The following is a 26,268-nucleotide window of genomic DNA, read 5'->3' on the forward strand; positions in this document are numbered from 1 at the left end:
GAAAGTGAGTGGGCAACTTATAAAGAGTTGCTATTTGAAGCAGAAGATCAATTGGGGAAAAAATGACAATGTAAGACATCTGGTGACTGATTGGCTGCAATAGAGGCCCCTTGGAACATGTGTACTCTGTATCCATGAGGCCTCTTTTAATGGACTCACCCTGTATATCCATGGTAGAGCATTGCTTTGCATGCAGAATGTTCCAGGTTCAAACCCCAGCATCTCCAGGTAAAGGTAAAGGTGAAGGGACCCCTGACCATTAGGTCCAGTCGTGGCTGACTCTGGGGTTGTGGTGCTCATCTCGCTCTATAGGCTGAGGGAGCCAGCATATAGTTTCCGGGTCATGTGGCCAGCATGACTAAGCTGCTTCTGGCGAACCAGAGCAGCGCACGGAAACGCCGTTTACCTTCCCGCCGGAGCGGTACATATTTATCTACTTGCACTTTGATGTGCTTTTGAACTGCTAGGTTGGCAGGAGCAGGGACAGAGTGACGGGAGCTCACCCCGTTGCGGGGATTCGAACCACCGACCTTCTGATCGGCAAGTCCTAGGCTCTGTGGTTTAACCCACAGCACCACCCGTGTCCCAGCATCTCCAGGTAAAGGTAAAGGTAAAGGTACCCCTGCCCATACGGGCCAGTCTTGCCAGACTCTGGGGTTGTGCGCCCATCTCACTTAAGAGGCCAGGGGCCAGCGCTGTCCGGAGACACTTCCGGGTCACATGGCCAGTGTGACATCGCTGCTCTGGCGAGCCAGAGCTGCACACGGAAACGCCGTTTACCTTCCCGCTGGTAAGCGGTCCCTATTTATCTACTTGCACCCGGAGGTGCTTTCGAACTGCTAGGTTGGCAGGCAAGCATCTCCAGGTAGGGTTGGGTAAAACTCCCTGTCTAATATCCTGGAGAGTGGCTGCCAGTCGGTGTAAACAGTAATGTGGCAGATGGACCAGGAGCCTAACTCCATATAAAGGCAGCTTCTGCTGCCCAGTTTATATAGGCCTACCAACCTCTTATGCAAAAGGAGGAGCTACAGTGTGATTTCTTACCTTTCTGCCTGGATTGCCAGGGAACCCGGGATGTCCATCATATCCACGCTGCCCCTAAGGGAAGAGATGGAGAGAAAAGAGAGATGGAGGCAAAAAGTGAAGGCAGACTACTCCAGACACAACTTTAAAACCAGGTTTAATTCAACATGTGCACACCCTTTCACCGTGCCAAGCTTTGGGAAGGAAAAACCTGTTCTGCAGCTCATAAAAAAGAGTGGTTGATCCATAATTTGATTCCATTCTCCCCTTGCCTTTGACACCCAGTGTAGGTATTTTCAGGACCCACCCCATTTTTTGTGACTGATTTTTTTTTTTAATTGAAAGTTTTAAAAACTGTCTTTAATGTTGCATTTTAAAATTGCTGCAACTTGCCCTTAGCACCTTAAGGTGAACTGAAGGTAATACATATTAATAGTAATGATAACAACAACAAAAACAGCTTCTCATAAATTACTTCAAACCAATTTCACAGGAAAAGCATCAACCGTAAAAAGTTAAAAGCAATTCCATAGTGTGCCTGGTTTCAATTGTTTGTTTTTGTTATTTAGTTGTTTAGTTGTGTCCGACTCTTCGTGACCCCATGGACCAGAGCACGCCAGAGCAATTATTTTACATCTTTTCTTATCTTTTGCATTGTTGCACTTTCTGTAATTTTAATGTGTTTGTAATCATTTGTACAATGCTTTGGTGGGGCTTTGGGCAAAAAAAAAAAGCATTACACACATAAAGCAATGAATGTATGTCTACAATTAAAACCAAATTGGCAAAAACAATTTCAGATCAATACAGATAAAAGTGTGGTGAGGGGAATAAAATCTGACAGGAGAAAAGTTAGTGGTAGATGGCACTGATTCAATGCTTATGATATTTTATTCTCTTGATAATTATGCTGTTTAAAATGTGCATTTTATATTTGATATCTTTTATTAATGTTTTCTTTTGAAAAGTTTAAGATTCTTTTGGTTAACTCTACTGTATTAAAGATGAATTCTGTAGTCAACCTTTTGAATTCTGTAGTTTTATTTTGAAATATCTGTCATAATATTTTAGTTTTCGGTAATTACATTGCGTTGAATGTACTCTTTGATTTTTAGTAATATGTTATTCTGGATTGCTTTATTTGATGTTTTAATGTGTTGTAAACTGCTTTTAGATTCCCCCCTTAAATATATAAAGCAGTGTAGAAATGAAATAAACAACAAACACCATAACAACAATTTAGTGGTGCTGGGGGGGATGTCCACCCCCAACACCAGTAGTATTACACATTACACTTTTTAAACCTGAGAAGATGGTGGCAGAGAATGTGGGCTTAAGCCCCCACCGAAGACAGGCCCAATACAACTGCAGGAGTTTGTCTACACTTGTCTATAACTGCGGGCTTGTCTACACTTGCCCTGGTGCTTCCCCCCTGGGGACACTCACTGTTTACCGCTGAATCAGAGCAAACACCAATCGGGTTTTCTCCAGATTAACGTTTGCTCTGATTCAGCACTAAATAGAGGATTTTCCAGGGGAAAGCAGCGGGGCAAAGGCAAAACTTATCAGACACATGCCTAGACAAGTAAAAGGCAAAAGATTTATACAATCTGAGGTGAAACCAGTTAAAAACCCCTTAGACCTGTGCTTTTGGGCACGGGAGAAGTGGAAGTGTAGACAAGCCCTGAGACAAGCAAAAATAACTAGGAAGCAGCTCAGCGATGGGTTCACCATCAAAGCCATGATGAAAAACACTGCGATAGAAAACAAAGCACCTACAATGGATTCATCTGGCATCAGTCAGAAAAAAGGGTGTTCTCTGTCCTTATGGAACAGTCTCCCCTTTGAGATTCAGTGGATACCTTCAGTGATGTGTTCCCATTAGTCAAAGACATTCCTGCCCACTCAAGAAGCTCACCTTTTGTTATTTATTCTTAACCTACTTGATGATCCATATATATTGTATGTAGTTTTATGAAGTTGTATTGTTTTACATTGTAGTGGTATACAAATCAGTCAGTCTGTCAAGTCAGTTAGTCAACCAAATAAAATAAAAATTGGTAGACAAAAAATACCTTTTCTCCTTTACGGCCTTTCTGACCAGCCGGGCCTGGTAGACCTAGAGGCCCCTGAAATACACATACAGTGGTACCTCAGGTTACATACGCTTCAGGTTACACATGCTTCAGGTTACAGACTCCGCTAACCCAGAAATAGTGCTTCAGGTTAAGAACTTTGCTTCAGGATGAGAACAGAAATCAGGCTCCAGCAGCGCAGCAGCAGCAGGAGGCCCCATGAGCTAAAGTGGTGCTTCAGGTTAAGAACAGTTCTCCTGGAGCCTTTCCCCCACCTCTCTCTCCGATGGCAGTTCCCTGACATCCACCTCCCCCCCAGGGCCCCCTTCACCCCCCGCCTCCTCTCCCACTGGCGGTGAGGGCGGAAAGCCCCTGAAGGAACTCTCCTCGTCGTCCGAGGATTCAAACACTTCTAGCCATGGCGTACCGTCTCTCTCCCCGTCTTCCTCTTCTTCGTCGGAGTCGGCTTCCTCACCCACCCCTGACTCTGGGAACCCTTCAAACTCTCCTTCCTCATCGGTGGTCCCAAAGTGTTCCCTTCTAAATCGTGCCACGGGTTGCGGTTTTTTTGGGAAACGCCGATGAAATGTTTCTATTAAAACCTCGTCATTGACTACCTCCGCGGATACCCAAGTGTTTTCCGACTCTACTTCCCCCTCCCATTCTACCAGATATTCCACCTGATTCCCCTTCCACCTGGAATCAATGATTCCTGCCACGTTCATGTCGCGTTCTCTCTCTTCTATCACGGGCGTTTGGGTGACCTCTCTCTCACGCTCCCCCCACTCACGTCCCTCTCGGTACGGCGACAGTAATGACCTGTGAAATACTGGGTGCAATTTCATGTGACTGGGCAGTCTGAGTTTGAATGCTACTGGGTTGACCTGCTGTATGACCTCAAAGGGTCCCAATCTTTTGGGTCTCAGTTTCTTACACCCTCCCTTGAACGGTAGTCCCTGGGTGGATAGCCACACCCGGTCTCCCACCCTTATAGTTTCACCTTCCCTCCTATTTCTGTCTGCTTGTTTTTTATATTCTTCCTTGGCTCTCTCTAAGTTAAGTTGAAGCTGACGGTGGATCGCTTCCATCTCTTCAACAAAATGTTCCGCCGCTGGCACGCTCCACCTCTCCCCTCCTTCTCCTGGAAATGCCCTGGGATGACACCCATAATTTGCCAGAAAGGGACTCATCCCTGTGGACACGTTCTCCGCGTTGTTGTAGGCAAATTCTGCCAGAGGTAACTTATCTACCCAATCATTTTCTCGGTCCTTTACATAACACCTCAGGTATTGTTGTAAAATCCTGTTTGCCCTTTCCGCTTGCCCATTTGTTTCTGGGTGCCGGGCAGTGGAGAAATTGATTTCCATGTGCAGTAAGCTCATAAGCTTCCTCCAGAACCTGGAAGTAAACTGTTTCCCTCTGTCGCTGACCACCCTCAAGGGGGCGCCATGCAACCTGAAAATATGCTCTACGAACAACTTGGCGGTTTCCTCCGCTGTGACCGCATGTGAACAGGCTATAAAATGACACATCTTAGTTAATAGATCTGCCACCACCATGACCGCCGTCTTGCCCTTGGATTTTGGCAGATCCGTCATAAAATCTATGGAGACTGCCTCCCATGGCCTTTCTGGTGTGGGTAAGGGTTGTAAGAGCCCCGCTGGCGCCGCCCTCTCCCCTTTCGCTCGCTGGCACCTGTCGCAACCCCTGACATATTCCCGTACGTCCTCCCTCACCTTGGGCCACCAAAACTCCCTGGTAACCAACCACATGGTTTTGTGCTGTCCAAAATGCCCCGCTGTGGGGCTATCATGCAACTGCTTGAGTACTCTGCCCCTCAGTTCCCCATCGGGTATGTACAGTGCCCCTTTGTAGTACAGCGCCCCGTTCTTTTCTTCAAACCCCCCTGTGTTCTCCTCTGTCCTCCTGAGTTCTCTGAGTTTCTCTTGGGCGTATTCGTCGTTCTCCGTACCCTCTAACAGTTCTCTCTGCCTCACCAATGCCGCCCCACACACCCAGCGGTCTTCAGGGATTACATGCCTTGCCTCAGGCGCGCCCTCCCCCTCTAAGTACTCAGGTTTCCTGGAAAGAGCGTCCGCCCTTACGTTCTTGGAGCCTGGCACGTAACGAATCTCAAAGTTGAATTTGGAGAACTCCTGGGCCCATCTCACTTGTCTCTGGTTCAGCACTCGGGCTGTTCTCCAGTACTCCAGATTTTTGTGGTCAGTCCGGACTTGAACCTTGTGCTGCGCCCCAATCAGCAAGTGCCGCCATCTCCGGAATGCTTCATGAATGGCGAGCAGTTCTCGGTCGTATACTGTGTAGTTCCTCTCGGATTTGTTCAACTTCCGCGAGAAGAATGCACACGGTCTCCATTCAGACGTATCTTTTCCCGGCTGGAGAAGCACGGCTCCCACCGCTCGGTCTGACGCGTCAGTCTCCACTCTCATTGGTTGATGTAGATCCACGTGCAAAAGTTGCTCCTCCGACGCAAACGCCGCCTTTAAGCGTTCGAACGCCTGCTGCGCTTCTTCCGTCCAAGCAAATTTTTTCTTGCTGCTAAGACAATCCATGATGGGCGCTGTTAAATGGGCAAAGTTTTTGATGAACTTCCTATAGAAGTTTCCGAAGCTCAGGAACCTTTGCACGTCCTTCTTGGTCCTTGGTGTTTTCCATTCCAGTACCGCTTGAACCTTGCTGGGATCCATGGCCAACCCCTTGTCAGACAACCGGTACCCCAGGAATTCCACCTCCCTGGTATGAAACTGGCACTTCTCCAGTTTCACCCACAGCCGATTTTCTGGCAGTTTGCTCAGTACTTCTCTAACATCGTGCACATGCTGCTCCTCATTCTCTGAGTACACCAGGACGTCATCTAAGAACGCTACGCAGTTCTTGTAGAGCAATGGCCCCAGGACGTGATTCATGAATGATTGAAAGCAGGCCGAACCCGCTTGTAATCCGAAAGGCATAACTAAGTACTCAAAAGCCCCCAAGGGGGTGAACATAGTGGTCTTCCACTCATCCCCCTTTCTCACACGTATCAAGTTATATGCCCCCCTAAGGTCCAGCTTGGTAAAATTTTTCCCTTTTCTCACCCGTGTCAGAATATCATCAATTCTAGGCATAGGGAAAGTCACTGGTTCTGACACAGCATTTAGGGCCCTGAAATCACACACCAGCCTGGGTTTACCCGTATTCTTTTTGTCCACAAAGAACACTGGGCTGCCCCCCACCGCTCGTGACTCTCTGATGAAACCTCGCTTGAGGTTCTTGTCAATGAACTCCCTTAACTCCTGCATCTCACTGTCTGACATTGCATACAGCTTGCCCACTGGCAATTGTGCTCCTGGGAGTAAGGTAATTTGACAGTCAAAGGGTCTGTGCGGGGGCAGTTTATCTGCTTCCTTTTCGCTAAAGACGTCAATCAAATCAGCGTATTGTGGTGGCACCTTCCCCTTATCCGTCACTTCCATCCCTGCTAGAGTGGCCCTGGCCCCTGCCTGACCCTCTCCCTCCTTGCAGTGTTCTAGGCAATGTGCTGATCCAAAGGAAACCACTCTCTGATGCCAGCCTACTAGCGGATCGTGTAGTGCCAGCCAGCTCATTCCCAAAATAATGGGAGCTCCTCCCAAGGTGGCTACGTTAAACGCTATCAGTTCTGTGTGTCTTGCCACCCTCATAATCATTGGTACAGTCTGTTGGCTCACTTCTCCTCCCAACAGTTCCCTCCCATCAATCGTGGTCACCTGCAAAGGCTTACTTAATGGGATAGTCTGTATCTGGTGTTCAGCTGCAAACTCCTTACTCATGAAATTACAGGAGCTGTCTGAATCCAATAGCGCTTTTATCTTTAGTGGGTGTCCGTTTGACAGTTCCAGCAACACCTCTATCACAAGCGCTGGTCTTGGAGGTTCCGGCGTGGGCACATTCACTACTCCCTGGCCTGGCTGCTGTGCCCTGATGTTGGCAGCCAGGCGTTGGCTTTTACTTGCTCCTCGGTTTCTCCTTCCTCCTTCCCCCCAACAGTTCCCGCCATCCCTTGCCATTCCTTCCTTTGCGGACAGACTCTGGCAAAGTGCCCTGGCTGTTGGCAGAGATAACATCTCTTGGCACTCTTTCCCTCCTTCTTCCGCCCTTCACTGGTGTTTGAAACTGCGCGCGCGCGCGCTGTTCCAAGTTCCATCGGCTCTGCTGGCGGGAAAGACTGCTCCGGAATCTCTGGAATGTGGAAGTCCTTCCAACGTTCCCCTTTTCCTTCCCGCTTTTCCAAAGCTCTTGCTTCTTGGCGCACTCCTATGGACAGCGCAGATTTAGTCAGCTGATCCATAGACTCCGCCCTGGGCGCCCGGGAAAGTTCATCTTTCATTGCTGGAGAGAGCCCTTCTTCAAACAGCATTTGAATAGGTTCACTTGCCAGATCCCACCCCAGTCTATGAATCAGCAGAGTGAACTCAGTCCAGTACTCACGTACAGATCGGCTCCCCTGTTTGCACGCCATCAACTGCCTGCGCACCACCCCCTGCTCAATCTCGCTGGAAAACATCAGGTCCATGGCGCGAAAAAACTTCCTCGTGTCCTTTAAGATTTCATTATTGGCTGCCATCAGGGGTCGAACCCAGTCCTTCGCCCCTCCCTCTAGATGGCTAATCACGTACGCCACTCTAGAGTTCTCATCGGGGAAGTCATCAAACAGTAGATTGAGAGCATATTGCATCTCCGTTCTAAAGGCTTGATAGTTCCTGGGATCCCCCCCCAAAAATTTCTGCACCAATCCAGGCACCTTTTTGGCAAGTGGGGCGGTTTTCCCCTTATCCGCATCTTGAGCCCTCCTCTCCTCGAGCCTCGCCGTTTGCAGCGCGAGCTGGACCTCCAACGCCCTGTACCTTTCTTCCAGGCTTGGACCTGCTCCAGCTCCAGCTCCTGCTCCTCCGGTTCCGGCTGGTTCGCTCATGATGCCCTCTGCTTGCACAAGCTGCTTTCAAAGACTATCAGATTGCTGTGATGGGATAATGAGCTGCTTGTGCGTAAAAGCTTGATCCCTCTGGGGTTTGGCTGGTCAACCAAACCCAGGCACTAACGGAGCCCCCAAAGCATGACTCCGCCAGTCGCTGGTAGAATCTGACAGTGGGCGTCTATGGAATTTACTCCAACATAAAAGCTGTTTGACGGACATGCGCCTTCGTGACTCTCTGCGTGACAGTTTCCGGCGAAGGGTGGGAGTTGCTAACGGGGGTCTTGTTACCTCTGCACTATTCTCACTAGAAGTATCCCAGAGCCTCCCCTCCGATTCCCCTTCCGCTGGAACTCCTGCTCTCCCCCTGCTGGTTCCTTCTTCTGCTGTAGAGTCTCTCCTATTCTCCTGGAGCCTTTCCCCCACCTCTCTCTCCGATGGCAGTTCGCTGACATGTACAAAGAAAGAGAATCTTGGGATAGCAAAAAACTTTATCACTTTTCCCTTTATTTCTCTCTCCCCTGCCTCAGTTGGTACTGAGAACTATGGGAAGGAAGAGTGGATCTTTCTTCTTACCATGTGTTTTTGTTCACCTATAGCATTTGGTTTTCTTGCCACCAAGTTGGCAAGCACTATCAAGCTTTGGGGGGGGGGGTCCCACTTCAACTGGGGAGGTGGGGTTTGCAGAGATTCCACCTCACCTTGTATAAGGTAAAAAACCACCCAAGGCTGGTGCTCACTAGGAACTGATAGGCAGGCCAACAGCGAACCAGAGCAAATGACAGGTGGAGCCAGAGCCAATATAAGGCATAGTCAGCTAATTCCTGGTTCCATTCCCTTCTTCTTCCCTGATGAGTTCTACAAGGGCAGCACTGATGCTGAGAAGGAGGAGGAAGCTGACAGCCGAGCCTGCCCCTTGGCTGGTTGTTAAGTAAAAAGGTAGAGAAGGTGGGTAGGGGCTGGAGGAGGCCAGACTGAGCTTGGAGGGGCAGTGCCCAGCTAACCCTAGTGGGCCAGACTTCACTGCCCCAAACAGCCAAAGGCACCCTGGTTTGACTGGGGGGTTCATGCAAAGTGTATGCACACCTGTAATAAGCATGATATATCAAGGCAGGGTGGGGGATACAGAGCCACAGGAAAGCATCCCGACTGATTCTGCACAAAGCATATAGTTTCAGCAAATATATTGGGATTCTTTTGCAGCATGTAACCCATTTTCTTAGGGTGAACAGAATTCTGGAGGGGAGAGGTCCATGGAAGAAGTTGACTTAGATTCTAATACATGGTACTCCACCTGTTGGCCTGATGCCCCTTCCTGTCCCAGATCTCCTTTCTTGCCTGGGGGCCCCTGAAAGAAAGAAGGGAAGAAAGAAAGAGAAAGAAAAAGAGTAATACAAGAGCTGAAAGTTTATTCAATGAATCAGTGAATCAACTAAAAACATTTAGCTTGTCTAAAACAGAGATCCACAGGTTCCCATCTTCAAATGTTGCTTCTAGAGGGTCACAGGTTAGGAAGATAGGAAGCTGCCTTATACTGAGTCAAATCAATTGGTCCATGTAGCTTAGGATTATTAACACTGGCTAGCAGCAGCTCTCCAGGATTTCAGATTGTCTTTTCCAGCTGTTGGCAATGAAGGTCTCTAAAGCCTTCCCTTTATCCTGAATGCCCATTGGTGGATCAGAATGTATCTCTAATTAATCCAGTCTTCTATTTGAATACACACATGTATTCAGAGATACCTGTCCTATATGAAATCCTTCCCCACTGATCCCCTAAATGAATAGAAAAAACAGCAAGGAGAACTGACTCACATCAAGACCAACTAGCCCTGATGCTCCAGTTTTACCAGGGGGACCACAATCGCCCTAAAAATCCAAGGGAGAGAAAACAAACATGTTCAGTTGTAAAATCACAAGTGGAGTATGCAACTACAGTATTATATCTTGCCAGTAGCATAGCTGGCCAGGGGCAGGGGGGTGGGAGGTAGGGAGTCTGCACTGGGCAGGGAGGCATAGGGCACCATGGGGGTCTGTAGTGCACACTGTGACTGCTGTGCATTGGGGGGAGGGAATCCGGGTGGCGCGGCGGTTGTTGGGCTTTTTGGGCACTGCAGGGGGGTGGAGCCACTTCCCGTCCCTGAAATCGGCAGCTACGGAATTTGGGTGGCTGCCCTAAAAACAGCTCAGGTGCCAGCAGAGGTTACTATGTGGCTGTATCATGCCTTCTGCCTGTTAAAAGATGTACAGCCCCATCTATATCAGCTACTGTATTTTTTGCTCTATAAGACGCACCAGACCACAAGACGCACCTAGTTTTTGGAGGAGGAAAACAAGAACAAAAATATTCTGAATCTCAGAAGCCAGAACAGCAAGAGGGATCGCTGCGCAGTGAAAGCTGCAATCCCTCTTGCTGTTCTGGCTTCTGAGATAGCTGTGCAGCCTGCATTTGCTCCATAAGACGCACACACATTTCCCCTTACTTTTTAGGAGGGAAAAAGTGAGTCTTATAGAGCAAAAAATACGGTATGTTCTACCTCCCCTGTCAGAGGTAGTGTGCCTCTTGTGTCCTGCTGCTGGGAAGTGCAAGTAGGGAAAGGTGCTGTTTGTGCTTAAGTCCTGCAGGTTTCATTTGGACATCTGGTTGGCCATTGTGAGAACAAGATGCTGGACTAGATGAGTCTTTAGCTTGATCCAGCTGCGCCTTTTTTATGTGCTTATGTTCTTATGCTCTTCAGATCTATGATATGATAAAGTAGATACAGTTTTCTTTCATGGAAAAGGTTCAGCCCTTAAAAAGCAATTGAATGCACCTGAGCACCTAGCTCCACCAGTATATCAAGCTCCCCATATCTTCTGACGCACAGGCAGGTCTGAACCTTGATGTTTCTCTTTTTATGCATGAGCTACTGCCAACATATAGCCCCAAGAATTGCTCAAAGGGGTTTGTGAGCTCAAAGTGAGATCATTACTACATATTACATATAGCAACTTCCCAAAGCAGAGAAAATTAAAGGCAGTGCTGAAGGATTTAATGCACTGTCTTATTTTTTAGATGAGAGATTATAAGAGACCTAGGTTTTAACATCAGTTTTATTTATACAAGCAGAGCAAAGTGGAATCAAAGAGGCTCTTCCTGCAGCAGGTAAATCTGCCATTGGGATTCCCGGAGGGTGGCTGTCTTCCCCTATGCATCCTCCGTTTTAGTTATATCATCCAAAAACAGTGCAGTCTTCTACCCGTCTATTTCAGAGTCCAAAATCAAATGGCAAACTTCTTCCTAAAGCACTTTTCTGGAAACATCCAACCTGCAGTGTCATCTCTCAAAGGCTGGAGAGAGATTCTCTGATATCAAGGAACATTACAATTCTTTTGCTTAAGAAACTAAGCATTTACCAGTTCCCCACTCAAAGTGAAAGGTCCATACACTGTAATCAAGATGGAAAGACTCAACAACATCATCAGCTAAGAGCTAGGTCTTACCTTTGGGCCAGGCTCTCCTTTCCCACCTATATCTCCTTTCGATCCTTCCCGACCATCAAAACCCTGGAGACCTTGAACACCCTTGGTACCCACAGGGCCTGCTGCACCCTAGAGATTGCAAATGAGAGAGATGGCACAATTTTTTACATTTCTTTTTGAAACGGCCAATATGCTGTACATAGAAAGAGCTGCAAGAAGAGATGTCCCCCCATACCAGCAGCATAGTGGGAAATGTAGTTTTTCTAGCATTATTTTCTCTTATTTCCACTCCGACAAAAACAAGAATATCAAGCAACTGCTTTATTCATCCTCACTTGCTGCCAGTTGCTTTGGTGGAACATCTAGAGTTTGTGTGAATGTGCATACACATGCACACACGCACTGGAGCTGAAGTCCAACAACATCTAATGCATGGGGGAGGAGCACAGGTTCCCCAACCCTGCTAGATAAACTCTTAATTTGAGCAGCTTCACTGCTGAAGCAGCAGCTCCTGAGCTCTGCCTTCCTGAACCATAATAATAGACAAGTACTTACAGAAGGACCTGGTTTGCCCTGATCTCCCTTCCTCCCATCATCTCCTGGGAACCCCTGAAATAAAGAAATAACAACAACACTTTTATTCACAGTCATATTTTATTTACACAATGCTTGTGCGTTCAAAATGTTTCAGTGACTTTTATTTTGTTAAAATGCTTATGAAGAACCATATAAAGTAGGTCAGGATTCTTACCCACATTTTGCTAACATTTTGTGTGTTTATGTGGCTGAGTAAAAACAACATAAGGTAAAAGGTAAAGGGACCCCTGACTGTTAGGTCCAGTTGTGGCCGACTCTGGGATTGTGGCGCTCATTTCGCTTTATTGGCCTAGGGAGCCAGCGTACAGCTTCTGGGTCATGTGGGCAGCATGACTAAGCCGCTTCTGGTGAACGCCGTTTATCTTCCCGCCAGAGCGGTACCTATTTATCTACTTGCACTTTGATGTGCTTTCAAACTGCTAGGTTGGCAGGAGCTGGGACCAAGCAACGGGAGCTTACCTTGTCGCGGGGATTCGAACCGCCGACCTTCTGATCGGCGAGTCCTAGGCTCTGTTGTTTAACCCACAGCGCCACCCGCGTCCCGCAAAACATGCCTAAGTCTAATTAAGGCAAGACAGGGTTAATAATATAGAGTAAGCTGTCCTATCAGGTTTAGCTACATCCACTTCCCTTCTGTGATGGTTCTAGGGGTTGCTCGTGCATAAGCCGGTGCAAACACCTGGCTGTATTGCCTGAGTGAACCTTTTCTGTCTGGACAGCCACTCACCCGTGGCTGTCTCAATCGCTGGCAGAATCCGTCAGTGGGTGTTTCTTAAACTTTTTCCAGCAAAGGAGCTCTTTGACGCCTAGTCTCCTCCTACTCTCTCTGCGCGAAAGCCTTCTGCGCAAGGAGGGCGTAGGCAGCGGAGGACCCCTACTCTCCCCGCTGGTCCCCGGCAAGGAGTCATGGGACCACCTTGCCGCTTCCCCCATCTGCCCGCCTTCTCCACTGGTGCTACGCTGATTCTTTTCCCCAGAAGATGGGCTGCCTCTCCCAATCCCGGGACGCTTTCTGGAATCCCTCTGGAGCTTGCTCTCTCCCTCCGGCACTGATGGCAGTTCCCTGACACCTTCCATTGGGAGGAAATCAGTATTCAAGCCTATTGTTCTCCCCCAGTCTACCTAAGAAGCTCAGTGTGTGAGGAGGACTGCGCTGATTGTGCCAAGCTCAGACCACATGGCTCTCATGAGCCATTTGTTACTGTCAGGGGCTCAGGAGCAGAGGCACAGGGGAGAGAGGGAATGGAGAGCGAAGGGGAAGAATCTGAGGGAAGCGTAGGGGAGTATGACAGTGACCCGAGAGATTCCATGAGCTTCTCCAGCGAATCAGAAGATTCCCAGAGGGGGGCGCCGATGGCCAGGGCAAGGGGGGTCCCAGGGGGGACGCACCAGACTCCCAAAGCAGCAGCTGGAGATCAGGACCAGCTTCCCCACCAGAGCGTAGTGGGGGGGAAGAGTCCCATGGATCAGGGCCAGCGTCTCCCCCAGCAGGGAGAGAAGATGAGTCAGCAGGGAGAGACACTGGCCACGCCTCCATCGCAGAGTGAGGGAACGGAGGGGACGGAGGTTCAGCTAGCCTCCCCGAAGGGGGAAGCAGTGACAGGAGTAGTGTAACGGTCAGGAGGAAGGTTGCCGGCTGGGCGCGCGCGCCAAGTTTGAATGTGCAGGTGCGCGGCACAGCAGGAAACACGGATTGGGAACCAGGTCCTAAAGCCCGCCGGAGAGAGGGGGAAGACTCAGGGGAATCAGCGTCAGAAGAGTGTAGAAGGGGAGAGACCCCAGCGGACAGGCAGACCCAGAGGAGAAAAGAGCAAAGGAAGAGGTGGAGCAAGGCTGGAGTCTTAAACTGGTGTCTGGGGGGAGGAGATTCAGACGGAGCTTCAGCGGTCTAGAGTTTGAGACGTAGGGCTGCGCGCCGCGGCTTTGAAATCGAAACTGAACTGCAATAAAGACCTTTGTAAATAGTAACGAACTGGCGTTGGTCCTTTGTGAGCTGGGACCTTGGGCAGCTCTGACAGTTACTATATCAATAATTTAAGAACTTGCACCACTTTGGAACTAAACTAAACTAAGTTTTACTGCCTGTGCAACCTTTCTGACTGATGTATGGAGAGGCACAAGAAGCTGAACTTTGGAGAATTGTAAGTCAACTATTGCAACTTAATAAATGTATGGTCTTTTCCTACAGTGGGGGAAGAGGAGATTATTTTGGAACTCACTTGGAAATATATATTTTAAAGGTCTAACAGCATATACTTCCACACTTTACTTTGCTGAATATTTTGAGTTTTTAAATCTCTGCTGGTGTTCTCTAACCAAAAAGTACTTGCCTCAAACCTGGATCTTGGCATCCAGGGAGTTCTCCTTTTATACCTACTTTGCTTCCTTGCCACCACCAAACACATGGTGGGCTGGTGAAAGGGCATGGGGAAGGGCTTTAGCTCAATAGCACGGTATTTGTTTTGTTTGCACAGGGTCCCTGGTTCAATCTCTGGCATCTTCAGGTGGGGCTGGGAGAGACACCTCTTTGTAGCACCAGAGTGCCATTGCTAGACAGTGCAGGATCTACTGAGCTAGGCAGGACCAATGGTTTGACTTGGGCCAGGCAGCCTCCATATGTTACTGTTTTATTCAGCTCTTTATTCAGAGCCCAGAGGGCTTAGAACATACATTGTTCTTTGATGAAAGACAAAGAGCTGAGTGACAGAACCCATGCTTTCTATGCAAAAGACCTCCAGTTCAGTCCTCAGTATCTCCAGGTAGGCTCTTGCCTGAAATCCTGGAGAGCCACTGCCAGTCAGTGCAGACAATACTGAAATAGCTGGAACAGTGGTCTAGTCTGGATGAGGCAATTTCCCACATTTCTATGAAAAACATCTGCCTCTAGCTGGGACGCGGGTGGCGCTGTGGGTTAAACCACAGAGCCTAGGACTTGCCGATTAGAAGGTTGGCGGTTCGAATCCCCGCAACGGCGTGAGCTCCCGTTGCTTGGTCCCTGCTCCTGCCAACCTAGCAGTTCGAAAGCACGTCAAAGTACTAGTAGATAAATATGTACCACTCCAGCAGGAAGGTAAACGGCGTTCGCCAGAAGCGGCTTAGTCATGCTGGCCACATGACCCGGAAGCTGTACGCCGGCTCCCTCGGCCAATAAAGCGAGAGGAGCACTGCAACCCCAGAGTCGGTCACAATTGGACCTAATGGTCAGGGATCCCTTTACATTTACTAGCTGGAGTCTCTGCCTGGAGGGTTGTGGTAACACTGGCTGCTAGGGATGGATAAATCTGCTAATGTGTTTCTCTTGATTTCTTCTTTTCCCCCTCTGAAGGTCAGCTCTCCACATTTCTCCATTAATTTGTAGTTTTCAAACAAACAAACAAAAATCCTCTCGAACGTCTGACAGCATTTTTATGTTCTCCTATTTCTAGCGCAAATTTCTTGCCCATGCTTACATTGTGTTTTTATGTTGCAAACCACCCTGCGATCTATGGATAAACAGGCCGATATACAAATTTAATAAATAATAATAATAGACAGCACCTGGCGCCCCAGATCTTTATGAGGGCAATGTGATCCAGCTATACATCTGATTTACACAACTTTTTGCAAGCAATATTGTTTTACAGAATGCACTGTTGTATGCTATTTCCCCAGCACATGCATTTTTATTTTTTCTTTAAATTTTCTTTATACATATCAGATATATACATTTCACTGATTTTACAATCATTTTGACATTTTAAAACTTGACTTCCTTCCCCCTCTTTCTGCGGTTCCTTAAATTTATTTTTAATATCTTCTGCATATCCAAATTAACTAAACTTACTCAGTTATTTCTCTTCTTTAAATATATACTCTTATGTAGCTGCAGGTTATTACTATAATCCTGACAGTGTTTTTATGTGTTTACAATATATCTGTAAATATTCAATAAACCATTTCCATTCTTTTATAGAAAGTATGTTATCTTGATTTCTTATTCTTCCAGTATCTGCATTTTTCATGCAGGCTTTCCTCTAATACGTCTAGTTTTGCACACATTTATTTTAGTAGCAAAAAAACTCGAGAAGTGTGAATTTTGAAGGATGGCTGTGTTTTGATTTGCATAGCACTCCAGTAAATGCAAATATGATAGCATCCTATTAAATTGTGAGTGTTATTATTATTATTAAACTTCTATACCGCCCTTCGCCTGAAGATCACAGGGCGGTTTACAGTATCAAAACATCTACTGATGGTATTCCAGACCTATCATTATGAGGGGAGTGTGAGCCACCTATACATATTATTTATAGCTCAAGAAGAATGAGATTTGGGTACCAAGTGCCTTGCCCTTACCACCAGTCCTGTAGCACCACTAGGTCCAATCGCACCATGAGGTCCTGGCTTTCCCTGAGAGGAAGAAGAAAAGGAGGGGTGGGAAGAATTGTGAAATGGGAAGCACCATTTTACTACCTGGGAAACAGGTGAGCTGCCTCAGTTAAACTGACGATACTGACTCACTGCACACACATATACTTCTCCCATAATTGTATTTTTGTCCCATATCCCTTACTCTACCAGCAAAGTCATGGGCAAAAAATGGAGATACCTTCATTCCTTCAGGACCATCCAATCCTGGAAGCCCCTGGACTCCAATTTCACCCTGCAATGCCAAAAAAAGAGCAGAGGTCACTGACAAGACACATCTCTCTGGCTTATGGCTGGATTTGATGTGTGTCATGTTCCCAGCTTGAGGGCCCCAGTGCTGGCCTGAGAAAGGCTCTGATTCATTTGAATGTTGGACTCCACTCAAGATGGGGCATTGGTTCTGGCATGTTTCCTGGAGGTGCAACAGCAGCAGTAGAACACAACAAGAAGTTTCACCAGCATGCAGCAGCAAGCTGACATCAAACCACTGTTTATTTTGCAGGGCCACAAATAGCACCACCTCTAAAGCTTGCCATGCTGGCTGGGGGTTGATTGGAGTTGTAGTTCAATAACATCTAGAGGGCCACAGGCCCTCCTATTCCTTCTTTAGGATCCGGGGTACTGCTGAGAAGCCCAGCTCAGCAGTTCAAGGTGTCATGCCTCCTGTATCCTGCAATGATCTGGACACAGAGTTAGAGGCAGCAGGGGCATCAGATGGGGAGCCAGGTCTGGGGCTGGGTTTAGAGCTGCCTGTGGAAGATAGAGAGACCACTGTGACAAAGGTGGTTGGGCTCCCACCAGGTGGGAGACTATGGAAAGGAAAAGTGCCCATCTTCAGGTCAGAGGGTTGACCCTTTAAGGCTCTCAAGGGGGTGAAGCCTGGAAGAAATAGTCTGGAGACAGAAACATAAAAGGCCTCCGTCTGCCCCCAATTGTTGTCTGTACAAGTTGGATGTGCCTCACTACCAGGCTCTGTTGCTTTCCCTATGGGTTTTGGCATTGGACCAGAACACAGCTCAAGGACCTTGGCCAATGCCTAAACCTTGCCAAGGTGGCATCACTTGCAGGTCCAGCATGACCTCTGTGAGGCCACAGCTATGAAATGGGACCTACCTGTGCTCCTCTTGCTCCTTCAGGTCCTGCAGTTCCAGCTATGCCTGCTTGGCCCTTTATGGAAAAATAGAGGAGAGAAAATGAGGCACAGGATGAATTCAATTGATTCTCCCGATGGAAACTCTGAAGACAGAACCTGCCCTAGCTCCTTCCCCACTAGAAAAAAAAAAATCACAAGAGCAGGCATGCTTTTTAGGCACATAAGACAATGCTTTGGAGTGACAGCACTCATCAAAGGGAAGGGAAATCCACCTGCTTTATCAGTTTGATATTTTTGTCTCTTCTCCGTTTTATTGTTACAAAGGATGTTGTTATATTACTGGAATGTTTTATTCCTGTTTCTTTTGGTAAAGAAATATTGTATGGTGCCCTGGAATTCATGAGGATGGAGAGTGGCCTAGAAATCTGAAAACAAATAAATTCTGTAGGTCCAGGTTCACCAACTAGATAAATCCCAGGAGAACAGTGGTGGGATGACTTGTGGGTCTCAACTCCCTCTCCTATTGTCCATGACTGGGGCTGATGGGGGTTGTAGTCCCCATCCCTGCACCATTAGTTGGAATGCTGTTAGTGTACTTGCCAAGAAACCTTCTTGTCCCTTTTCTCCTCTGCGACCCTTTCCACCAACTGGCCCCATAGTGCCACGTGGCCCAGGCAGCCCTGAAGGTCCTCTGCTGCCAGCGCTGCCCTGTTCCAGAAGAAAAAGGAGAAGGAGAAAGATTATTATTATTACTCCATTGGTTCTTAGTCTTTAACCCACTGGTGTGCTATGTCTTGCGGGGGGGGGGGTCACCTGCTAGTCACCTCTTAAGGATCACCTGCTGATTCAGGGGCTGTGTTCCACTTTGGGCAACTTTCTGGTGGGCATATACCAGTGGTGGGCAGCGCCAGAGGCAAAAATAGGTGGAGCAATAAATATAAATTTGACATCTGTACAGTAGGCTAGTTTCTACACACACACACACACACACACCCCTACCTCTATCCTACCTCCAGGCAAGCGAGTGGCATTACCAGAGCTTGAGAATAAATTCAAGCCGGGCAAAAACAGTTAAGGAGGGTGCCAAGGGCATGTGATTGGAGAGAGTCATGAGCATAGCTGTCAACTTTCAGATTTGAAAATAAGGGATCAGCAGCCTCACCTGTCCTGGGGACAGTCTATGGGATATCTAACAATCCAAGATAGCAGCGGGAAGCAGTGGGAAACGGCGCTGGAATAAGGGAATCCCCCCCCCCCAAAGGGAAGGCTGACAGCTATGGTCATGAGGGATGCAGAGAGAGAGAATCATGTGGACTAGGTCTGAGCTTCCTCACCCATGGAACTCTCCTCTGTCTGAAGCCACTGCAACATTTTATTTTATTTTAGCTGTTGGCCACTGTGAGAATAGGAAGCTGGACCAGATGCGCCATTGGCCTGGTTCACTTAGGGATCTTCTTGCGTTTTTCATCCCTGATAATCGGTCGTGCTGACTGGAGCTAATGGGAGTTGCATTCCAACCTCTGGATGGCCACAGGTTCTCTATCTTTGCCTTACGTTAGAATAATAGAATCCTAGGATTGCTGAGTTGGAAGGGACCCCCAAGGGGTATCTAGTCCAACGCTCTGCAATACAGTATATGGTGTTGCTGTCATATTTATTACCTGCCCTTTCCCAGTAGATTCCAGGGTGTGTTACAACAAATTTTAGATCAGTATTAAATGTAGACAAAACAAATTGCAACCACAGAAATACTCTAGGAATGAACATAGTGCAAAGTGTCAGACCAGGACCTGAGAGCCCAGGGTTTGAATCCCTACTTGGTAGAGTAAGGGATATGGGTGACCTTGGACCAGTCCATCCTTACCCTACCTCACAGAGCTGTTGTGGGGGGTTAAATGAAGAAGGGGAGAACCATGTAGGCCAGATTGAGCTCTTTGGGAATAAAAGTTGGGATATAAATGCAAAAAATATTTAATAATAATAAATAAATTGTTTTCCAAGTTTGGACTTTTTAAAAAGCAAGCAAGCAAGCAAGCAAGCAAGCAAACAAACAAACAAACAAACAAACAAACAAACAAACCAGTGTTCATTACACTCCCTGGGTGACCTTAGGTAATTCACACTCTCTCAGTCTAACCTACCTCACAAGGATAACACAGAATGGGAAGAGAACTATGTATACCACCTTGAATTCCTTGAAGGAAAGGTGGAATATAAATGCAATAAACATGCAAATGTGGTCAAAATGGAACACTCTATGCTTTAAATGACTGCTTTCTCTCTCTCTCTCTCTCTCTCTCTCTCTCTATATATATATATATATATATAGATGATAGATAGATAGATAGATAGATAGATATAAATCTGCCTCCCACTTCTCAATTTTGTCTCAGCTCTTCATGATACCCAGTTCTGCTCAAGCTGCTTCATGATATTGTTTTAAGTACTATATTTTTCCATGTATAAGACTAGGTTTTCCCCCTAAAAAAATAATGTCAAAAATTAGGGGGCATTTTATACACGGAGCCATCTCTCCCATTTTCTTAAATCTGAGTCCCCCATGGGGGCATCTTATAGATGGAAAAGTACGGTATAGTCTAAGGAAAGAGAGAATATACCCTCAAGCCACTCAAGCATTCTGAGAGATTAGGGAGATAGACAGGGGAAAATCAGGACAGATCTACTACACCTTTTTCCCCTTTGGCCCTGGATCTCCCGGATTTCCAGGGTCTCCATCGTCACCCTGTAGAAGAAAAGCACATCTCTTTAGGAAAGGGGATTTGCACCATAACATCAAACCCTGTGCTCAGAATTCCCCACAGCAACCCCATTCATGAATCAAGCTTCCTGGATACTGAGTCCAATGACACTGTGTTTTTTGTGTCACACCATGCCCACTGATGTGAATTAAATTTAGTGTGGCATGTCCAAAAGCCACAGTTCCATAGTGCGACAGGCCCTGCAATGTGAAAGAAGTACTGAAGAACAGAGCAGAAAGTCTAGCATTACAATCAGAAAAAAAATCCTTTTAACATCCCCCACATCTGAATGCACCCTTGCTGTTGATAACCTGGTCTGAAAAACCCACTCCAGAGGAATTGTGTGCAGATTACCTCTTTCCCCAGCTCTCCATATCCACCAGGCTGCCCTTCTGGCCCCTTCTCTCCGGTCTCTCCAACATCACCTTGAACACCTGCGGCCCCTGGGGCTCCTTTGTTACCCTGGAAAGCAATAATAATAGAAAGAATGACATTGGAACGAGCTGCACTTGAGTCTGAATTTACTCACAGTATACTGATGGTGGTCGCAGCTGCAAACCACAAAGGGTTCTTCCTCCAGACTCAGTGTATCAGGACAGATTAAATAAAGTACTTCTTCATGCATCACATGATTAATCTATGGAGCTTATTCTCGCATTGGCCACCTGATGCCCATGAAAATACTGCTAGCAGGAACCAAGCGCAGCAGCACTCTCCCTTCCTGTGGCTTCCAGCAACTGGTATTCAGAAGCATTACTGCCTCTGACTGTGGAGGCAGAGCAGAGCCACTGTGGCTACTACCATAGATAGCCTTCTCCTTCATTAATTTCTCCAGTCCTCTTTTAGAGTCATCCAAGTTGGTGGCCAACACTGCCATTGTTTAACTACGAGCTGTATGAAAAGGAAGAACAAGAAGAGTTTGGATTTGATATCCCGCTTTATCACTACCCTAATGAGTCTCAAGAGGGACACGGGTGGCACTGTGGGTTAAACCACAGAGCCTAGGACTTGCCGATCAGAAGGTTGGCGGTTTGAATCCCCGTGACGGGGTGAGCTCCCGTTGCTCGGTCCCTTCTCCTGCCAACCTAGCAGTTCGAAAGCACGTCAAAGTGCAAGTAGATAAATAGGTACCGCTCCGGTGGGAAGGTAAATGGCGTCTCCGTGTGCTGCTCTGGTTCGCCAGAAGTGGCTTAGTCATGCTGGCCACATGACCCGGAAGCTGTATGCCAGCTCCCTTGGCCAATAAAGCAAGATGAGCGCCGCAACCCCAGTGTCAGTCACGACTGGATCTAACGGTCAGTGGTCCCTTTACCTAATGAGTCTCAAAGTGGCTAACAATCTCCTTTCCCTTCCACTCCCACAACAAACACTCTGTGAGGTGAGTGGGGTTGAGAGACTTCAGAGAAGTGTGACTAGCCCAAGGTCACCCAGCAGCTGCATGTGGAGGAGCAGGGAATCAAACCCGGTACACCAGATTACGAGTCCACCGTTCTGAACCACTACACCACACTGGCTCACCACTGAAGAGGTCCTTTGTTTTATCTGTCCTGAATCTTCCAATATTCAGCTTCATTGGATGTCCACAAATTATAGTGCTATGAGAGAGGGAAGAATGTGCTTCTCTGTCCACTTTCTCCATGCCATGCACAATTCTATAAACTTTTATCATGTCATTAGTTCTCTAAACTAAAAAGTCCCAAATGCTGCAACCTTTTCTGAACTGTAGCCACAAGAACCTTTGAGCAGATGAATGAATTTGGCAAATGGGAGTCCCACAGGTGGAAGAATGCTAATCAAGCTTCTTCCTACAGAACAAGAGCAACATCCTCTGAATTTTAAGATTCTCAAAACCCAGGTGGTTCAAGAGAAAACTTGTTAGCACTCACCTGTTCCCCTTTTAACCCAGGTTGACCTTCCACTCCAGGTATGCCTGGGACACCCTAGAGGGAAAAGAAACACACAATAATAATCCTGCACTCTGTACATGCACATAGAAAAAGGAGAGCACAAATATCACAGGCTGGTGGATTTCACAAGGTTTCGGTATGGATTAAGGATAGGGGATAGATTTATTCCCCAGATAGTCCCAGATTTGCACGTTGCAAACAAGACACAGTTCTCATTTGAAATCCACACTCCTGCATTTTGCAACGCAGAATTTCCCACTAGAAGATATGTACAAAAATGTGTGTGTCAAATATATAAAAGTGAGACACTTTTGGCTAGTATAAGCATTCTGACAAGCAAGTTCCCTCTATCAGAGTGCAATCACATATATGAAATTGCATTCTGAAAGAGGGAAATTGCTTGTCAGAATGCTTATACTAGCCAAAACTATGTACAAAAAAAATACTCACATTAGGAGAAAGCTGCATGAAAATGGATACAAATTTTCATGCAGACTCTTTTGCAATGGGAGAACTGAAGTTAATGTGTTTGCATGTTTGTGTATAGAATAACAAGGCCCCATCTGCACCACTGTAGTTTAAGGGTGCTGAGAGTTGATAGGACACCACCATCACCAGAATTCCTTTCACAGAGTTCCAATTCCCAGAGTTCTCTTTAGGTATTTTTTAATACATCTCCATCCAGTTTCTAGCATTGTAAGCAGGACAGCATTTAAAGAAACCAAAAAAGAGAGGGAAGAGGATGCATTCTACTATATTTCCATACCTGCTCTCCATCCAGCCCACTGACACCAGCTGAACCAGGGCCTCCGGAGGCACCCTAAAGAAAAAAGGGTACTCAGCAATATAGGCTGCAAAAGATGGGTTTACACAGAGCAGTGCTGCTCAGACTGGGGAAGCCCACAGCTTAGTGGTAGAGTATCTAGTTGGCAGGCAGAAAACTCCAGGTTCAATCCCAGGCATTTCCAGGCAAGCAATTCAAATCCAACACTGACACCTACTGGTATAAATATTTCAGAAGGTATATATAGAAAGCGGGATGTATTTAGCAGGTGCCAAAAGGGCAACAGAGAAGGTGCCTGTCTGATATGCAATGGGAGGGAGTTCTAAGTTCTAACATGACACCAGAAGTCCAACATTGTGTGGAAAGGACCTCCTGAAAGGATAGCATTTGCAGAGTATGCTCTCCTGCAGAACACAGGGATCAGTTGTGTACACAGGGGATGAGATGCTCTTTCAGTATTCCAGCTCTTATGAGAACAAAAGAATGCCTTTAGCTCTTTGACATGTAGCAACCTTGGAAGACCAGTGTGTGGGTGAGATCCTCTTCCACCTTTAACTTACCTTTTCTCCTTTCTCTCCAATGGGGCCCCCTAGACCTGCTGGCCCATCTCTTCCCTGTAAAGACAGTACACAGTTTGCAATTAAGGACAAGTGGACATCTCCTGTTGTACATTAGGATTGTTTCATATGATGATAATCTGCTGCTCCACCTACCTACCAGGATAAACTCGGGAAAATGTCTAAAATTAAATCATGGAAATAGCAGATGAATTTCCTGTTGTTATTTTCATTGTGCTTCCTTCTCATGCTCCCCAACCCCCTTTACAGGTTATCAATGGTAATAGTTAAATCAGGAAAACCTGAGGCAGTCACTTAAATCAATGCACATACGCACTAGTGTAGAAGGTTATTTTCTAGTAATACACTCACTCATCTCTGTCTTCCATCCAGGCATTATCAAGGGTGCCATTCTAGCCAGGTAAAAACACTCAAGTAGGATGTGAAGCAGGGCTGGTGAGGGGTGCAGTCTGGGGAGAATCTCAAGAGGCTTGGGGAACTGCTTTTAGCCCCCAAGCCAGGGCTTTCCGTCCTTGGCATATGTAACAGTGAAACTGTCCTTCATTCACAGCACAGAGATACCGGTGATTATTTTCTCTATGGGACAAAGGGGTTTGTTTGTTTACACAAGCCATCTGGGCACTCCTTGATGCTGATATCCCTTCAGTCTTGCCTGGCTAAGAAGACCCTCTTACCCCCACTGAACCTGCAGCTGCCACCAAGCTCCAAAACATGTAGCATCCAGGCACACATATGTGTACATACCGGGCACCCTGGTGGACCAGTCATTCCCACTGGACCAATGGACCCTGCCTCTCCTGCTAGTCCTGGCTTTCCTGGGATGCCATTTTGTCCATGTAGACCAGGAAGTCCCTATGGAGTAGGAAAAAAATATTTCTAGGTGGGGAAAATCAGGGTGCACAAGTGCATTTCATAAAAGAAGAGAAGAACATTTTCATTTGCAAGCTCACAAAGAGATGAGGATGGCAGAAATCCCCTTCCTTCTTGCCAAGACTGTGGGAAGGGGCATGGCAGGATCAGGGCTAAGTGAGCCCCTGCCCATACTCAGGTAACCATATACTTACCAAGGTTCCAGGAAATCCCCTGGGGCCCACATCTCCTATTCTGCCCTGAAAGAAATGAGAAGGTTATTCCTGCAGAGGGCGGACACCATCTTTCCATACTCTAGCCTCTAGTTTTCATGCTCATCTTTGACTAGGGTAGGGTACTGCAGGATGAGCAATTTTAGCAGGATAATGTTGTGGTGTTTATTTTTTAGTAAGGTGGAATAGGTTGTATGTTTTTATAATATTGCATTTGCATTTGTATGGTTTTTTTAAATAATTGCAGGTTGCTTTGAGGCATTTTCTGCAGTAAGTGATGAACGACTGTTAATAATAATAATGTGGCTAATCGGTAGAAATTGGCATGTTGATATGGACAGTTGCAGTGAGAGTAAAGTGGGAACTTTTCTGCAGGTGCCACAGCTCTGACTCTGCCCACCCCACCCACACTGCTGAAAGATCCAATCACTTACCTGCCGTGTTAGGTCTGTTTTGGTCACAAAGAATAAGAAGAAAAGGATTTCATTCTCCTTTATTAAAACTACAACTGTGGGGGCTGGCTCTCCATATGTTTTGGGACTCCAATTGCCATCAGCCAATGGCCAGGGAACATGGGAGTCATAGTTCAGTTGCACCTGGAAGGCCATAGTTTAGCCACCCTTAGTGTAGAGACATGCTCTCACCCACAGCTATGATTTCACACAAAAGCACACATTATGCAGGCCCAGGTGATCAGGATTAGTGTAAGGGTGAGCAGGTCAGCTTATGTATGATGGAATGGAATAAAATAATAATAAAATAAAATAGATGCTACTTTTTAAAAAAAGAGATGAAAACTTTGTGAGGAGGGGAACATACCTGTGGGCCAGGAAGGCCTTTCATGCCAGATGGCCCTGGTGGACCCTATGTAGGGAGAAAAGCCAAACAAGGTAAAAAAAACCCTCTGCTGCCAAGTGACCACTTAGGACTCTCAGACCCTCCAAGTGTCCCTATTTTCCAGGGATGTCCCTGGTTTAGAGCAGGGGTCGGCAAGGTTTATCTTGCCTGGGCTGGATCAGTCCCACAGAGATCCCTTTGTGGGCCAGATTGCACGCAAGTGCGTGCGCCCGCAATTTTCGGCATCTGCACAAATGCGATTTCTGGCAACGCGGAAGCGAGTCCTCCGCCACGCTGTGCCGGTTTAGCGCAGCGCGCAAGTGGGTAACTTGGTTCGGGGGCGGTTTGTAGGCCGGTCAAATGACCTCCGCGGGCCACTTCTGGTCCATGGGCCTTAGGTTGCTGACCCCTGATTTAGAGAAACTATCCCGGTTTCTGATTTGATCCCGGAACGTCCCACTTTTCCTTAGGATGTCCCTATTTTCATTGGAGAAATGTTGGAGGGTATGGAGTTATCCGACCACCGAGCCATCTGAAGGCAATCCTTTATAGAGGTTTCTTAATGTTTAATGTTTTATTATGTTTTTATTATGTTGGAAGTTGCCCAGAGTGGCTGGGGCAACCCAGTAAGATGTGTGGGGTATAAATAGTAAAATTATCATTCTGGAGTGGGACATCCCTATTTTCATTGGGAAAATGTTGGAGGGAATGGA

The 26,268-nt window shown here is 46.9% G+C and overlaps 2 protein-coding genes across 5 annotated transcripts in view; one reads left to right on the forward strand and one right to left on the reverse strand.

Annotated features, from left to right (window-relative positions):
• Positions 1-26,268, forward strand: part of SLC31A2 (solute carrier family 31 member 2) — a 766,698-nt gene that overhangs the window by 139,010 nt on the left and 601,420 nt on the right. Inside the window, exon 5 of one of the 2 annotated variants that reach the window (XR_014164480.1) lies at positions 3,197-3,213. The exons of the other annotated variant lie outside the window; for it this stretch is intronic. The gene's annotated coding sequence lies outside the window, so the exon portion shown is untranslated. Of the gene's footprint in view, positions 1-3,196; positions 3,214-26,268 lie in introns of those variants that run through there. 2 annotated transcript variants of the gene reach the window in all.
• The window catches only part of LOC309361395 (uncharacterized protein), a 149,729-nt gene that overhangs the window by 17,715 nt on the left and 105,746 nt on the right, over positions 1-26,268 (reverse strand). For all 3 annotated transcript variants that reach the window (XM_081896272.1, XM_081896271.1, XM_081896273.1), the window contains exons 37-54: positions 25,538-25,582; positions 24,701-24,745; positions 24,381-24,488; positions 23,619-23,672; positions 23,041-23,094; positions 22,254-22,307; positions 20,722-20,829; positions 20,298-20,351; positions 18,209-18,316; positions 17,629-17,682; positions 16,697-16,750; positions 16,444-16,497; positions 12,067-12,120; positions 11,533-11,640; positions 9,865-9,918; positions 9,347-9,400; positions 3,099-3,152; positions 1,045-1,098 (exon numbers count right to left, since the gene is read on the reverse strand). In XM_081896272.1, coding sequence (XP_081752398.1) covers positions 1,045-1,098; positions 3,099-3,152; positions 9,347-9,400; positions 9,865-9,918; positions 11,533-11,640; positions 12,067-12,120; positions 16,444-16,497; positions 16,697-16,750; positions 17,629-17,682; positions 18,209-18,316; positions 20,298-20,351; positions 20,722-20,829; positions 22,254-22,307; positions 23,041-23,094; positions 23,619-23,672; positions 24,381-24,488; positions 24,701-24,745; positions 25,538-25,582 — 1,170 coding nt within the window. The remainder of the gene's footprint in view (positions 1-1,044; positions 1,099-3,098; positions 3,153-9,346; positions 9,401-9,864; positions 9,919-11,532; positions 11,641-12,066; positions 12,121-16,443; positions 16,498-16,696; positions 16,751-17,628; positions 17,683-18,208; positions 18,317-20,297; positions 20,352-20,721; positions 20,830-22,253; positions 22,308-23,040; positions 23,095-23,618; positions 23,673-24,380; positions 24,489-24,700; positions 24,746-25,537; positions 25,583-26,268) is intronic.

This window comes from Podarcis melisellensis (genome assembly GCF_964234715.1).
Source record: "Podarcis melisellensis genome assembly, chromosome: Z".
Taxonomy (NCBI): Eukaryota; Metazoa; Chordata; class Lepidosauria; order Squamata; family Lacertidae; genus Podarcis; species Podarcis melisellensis.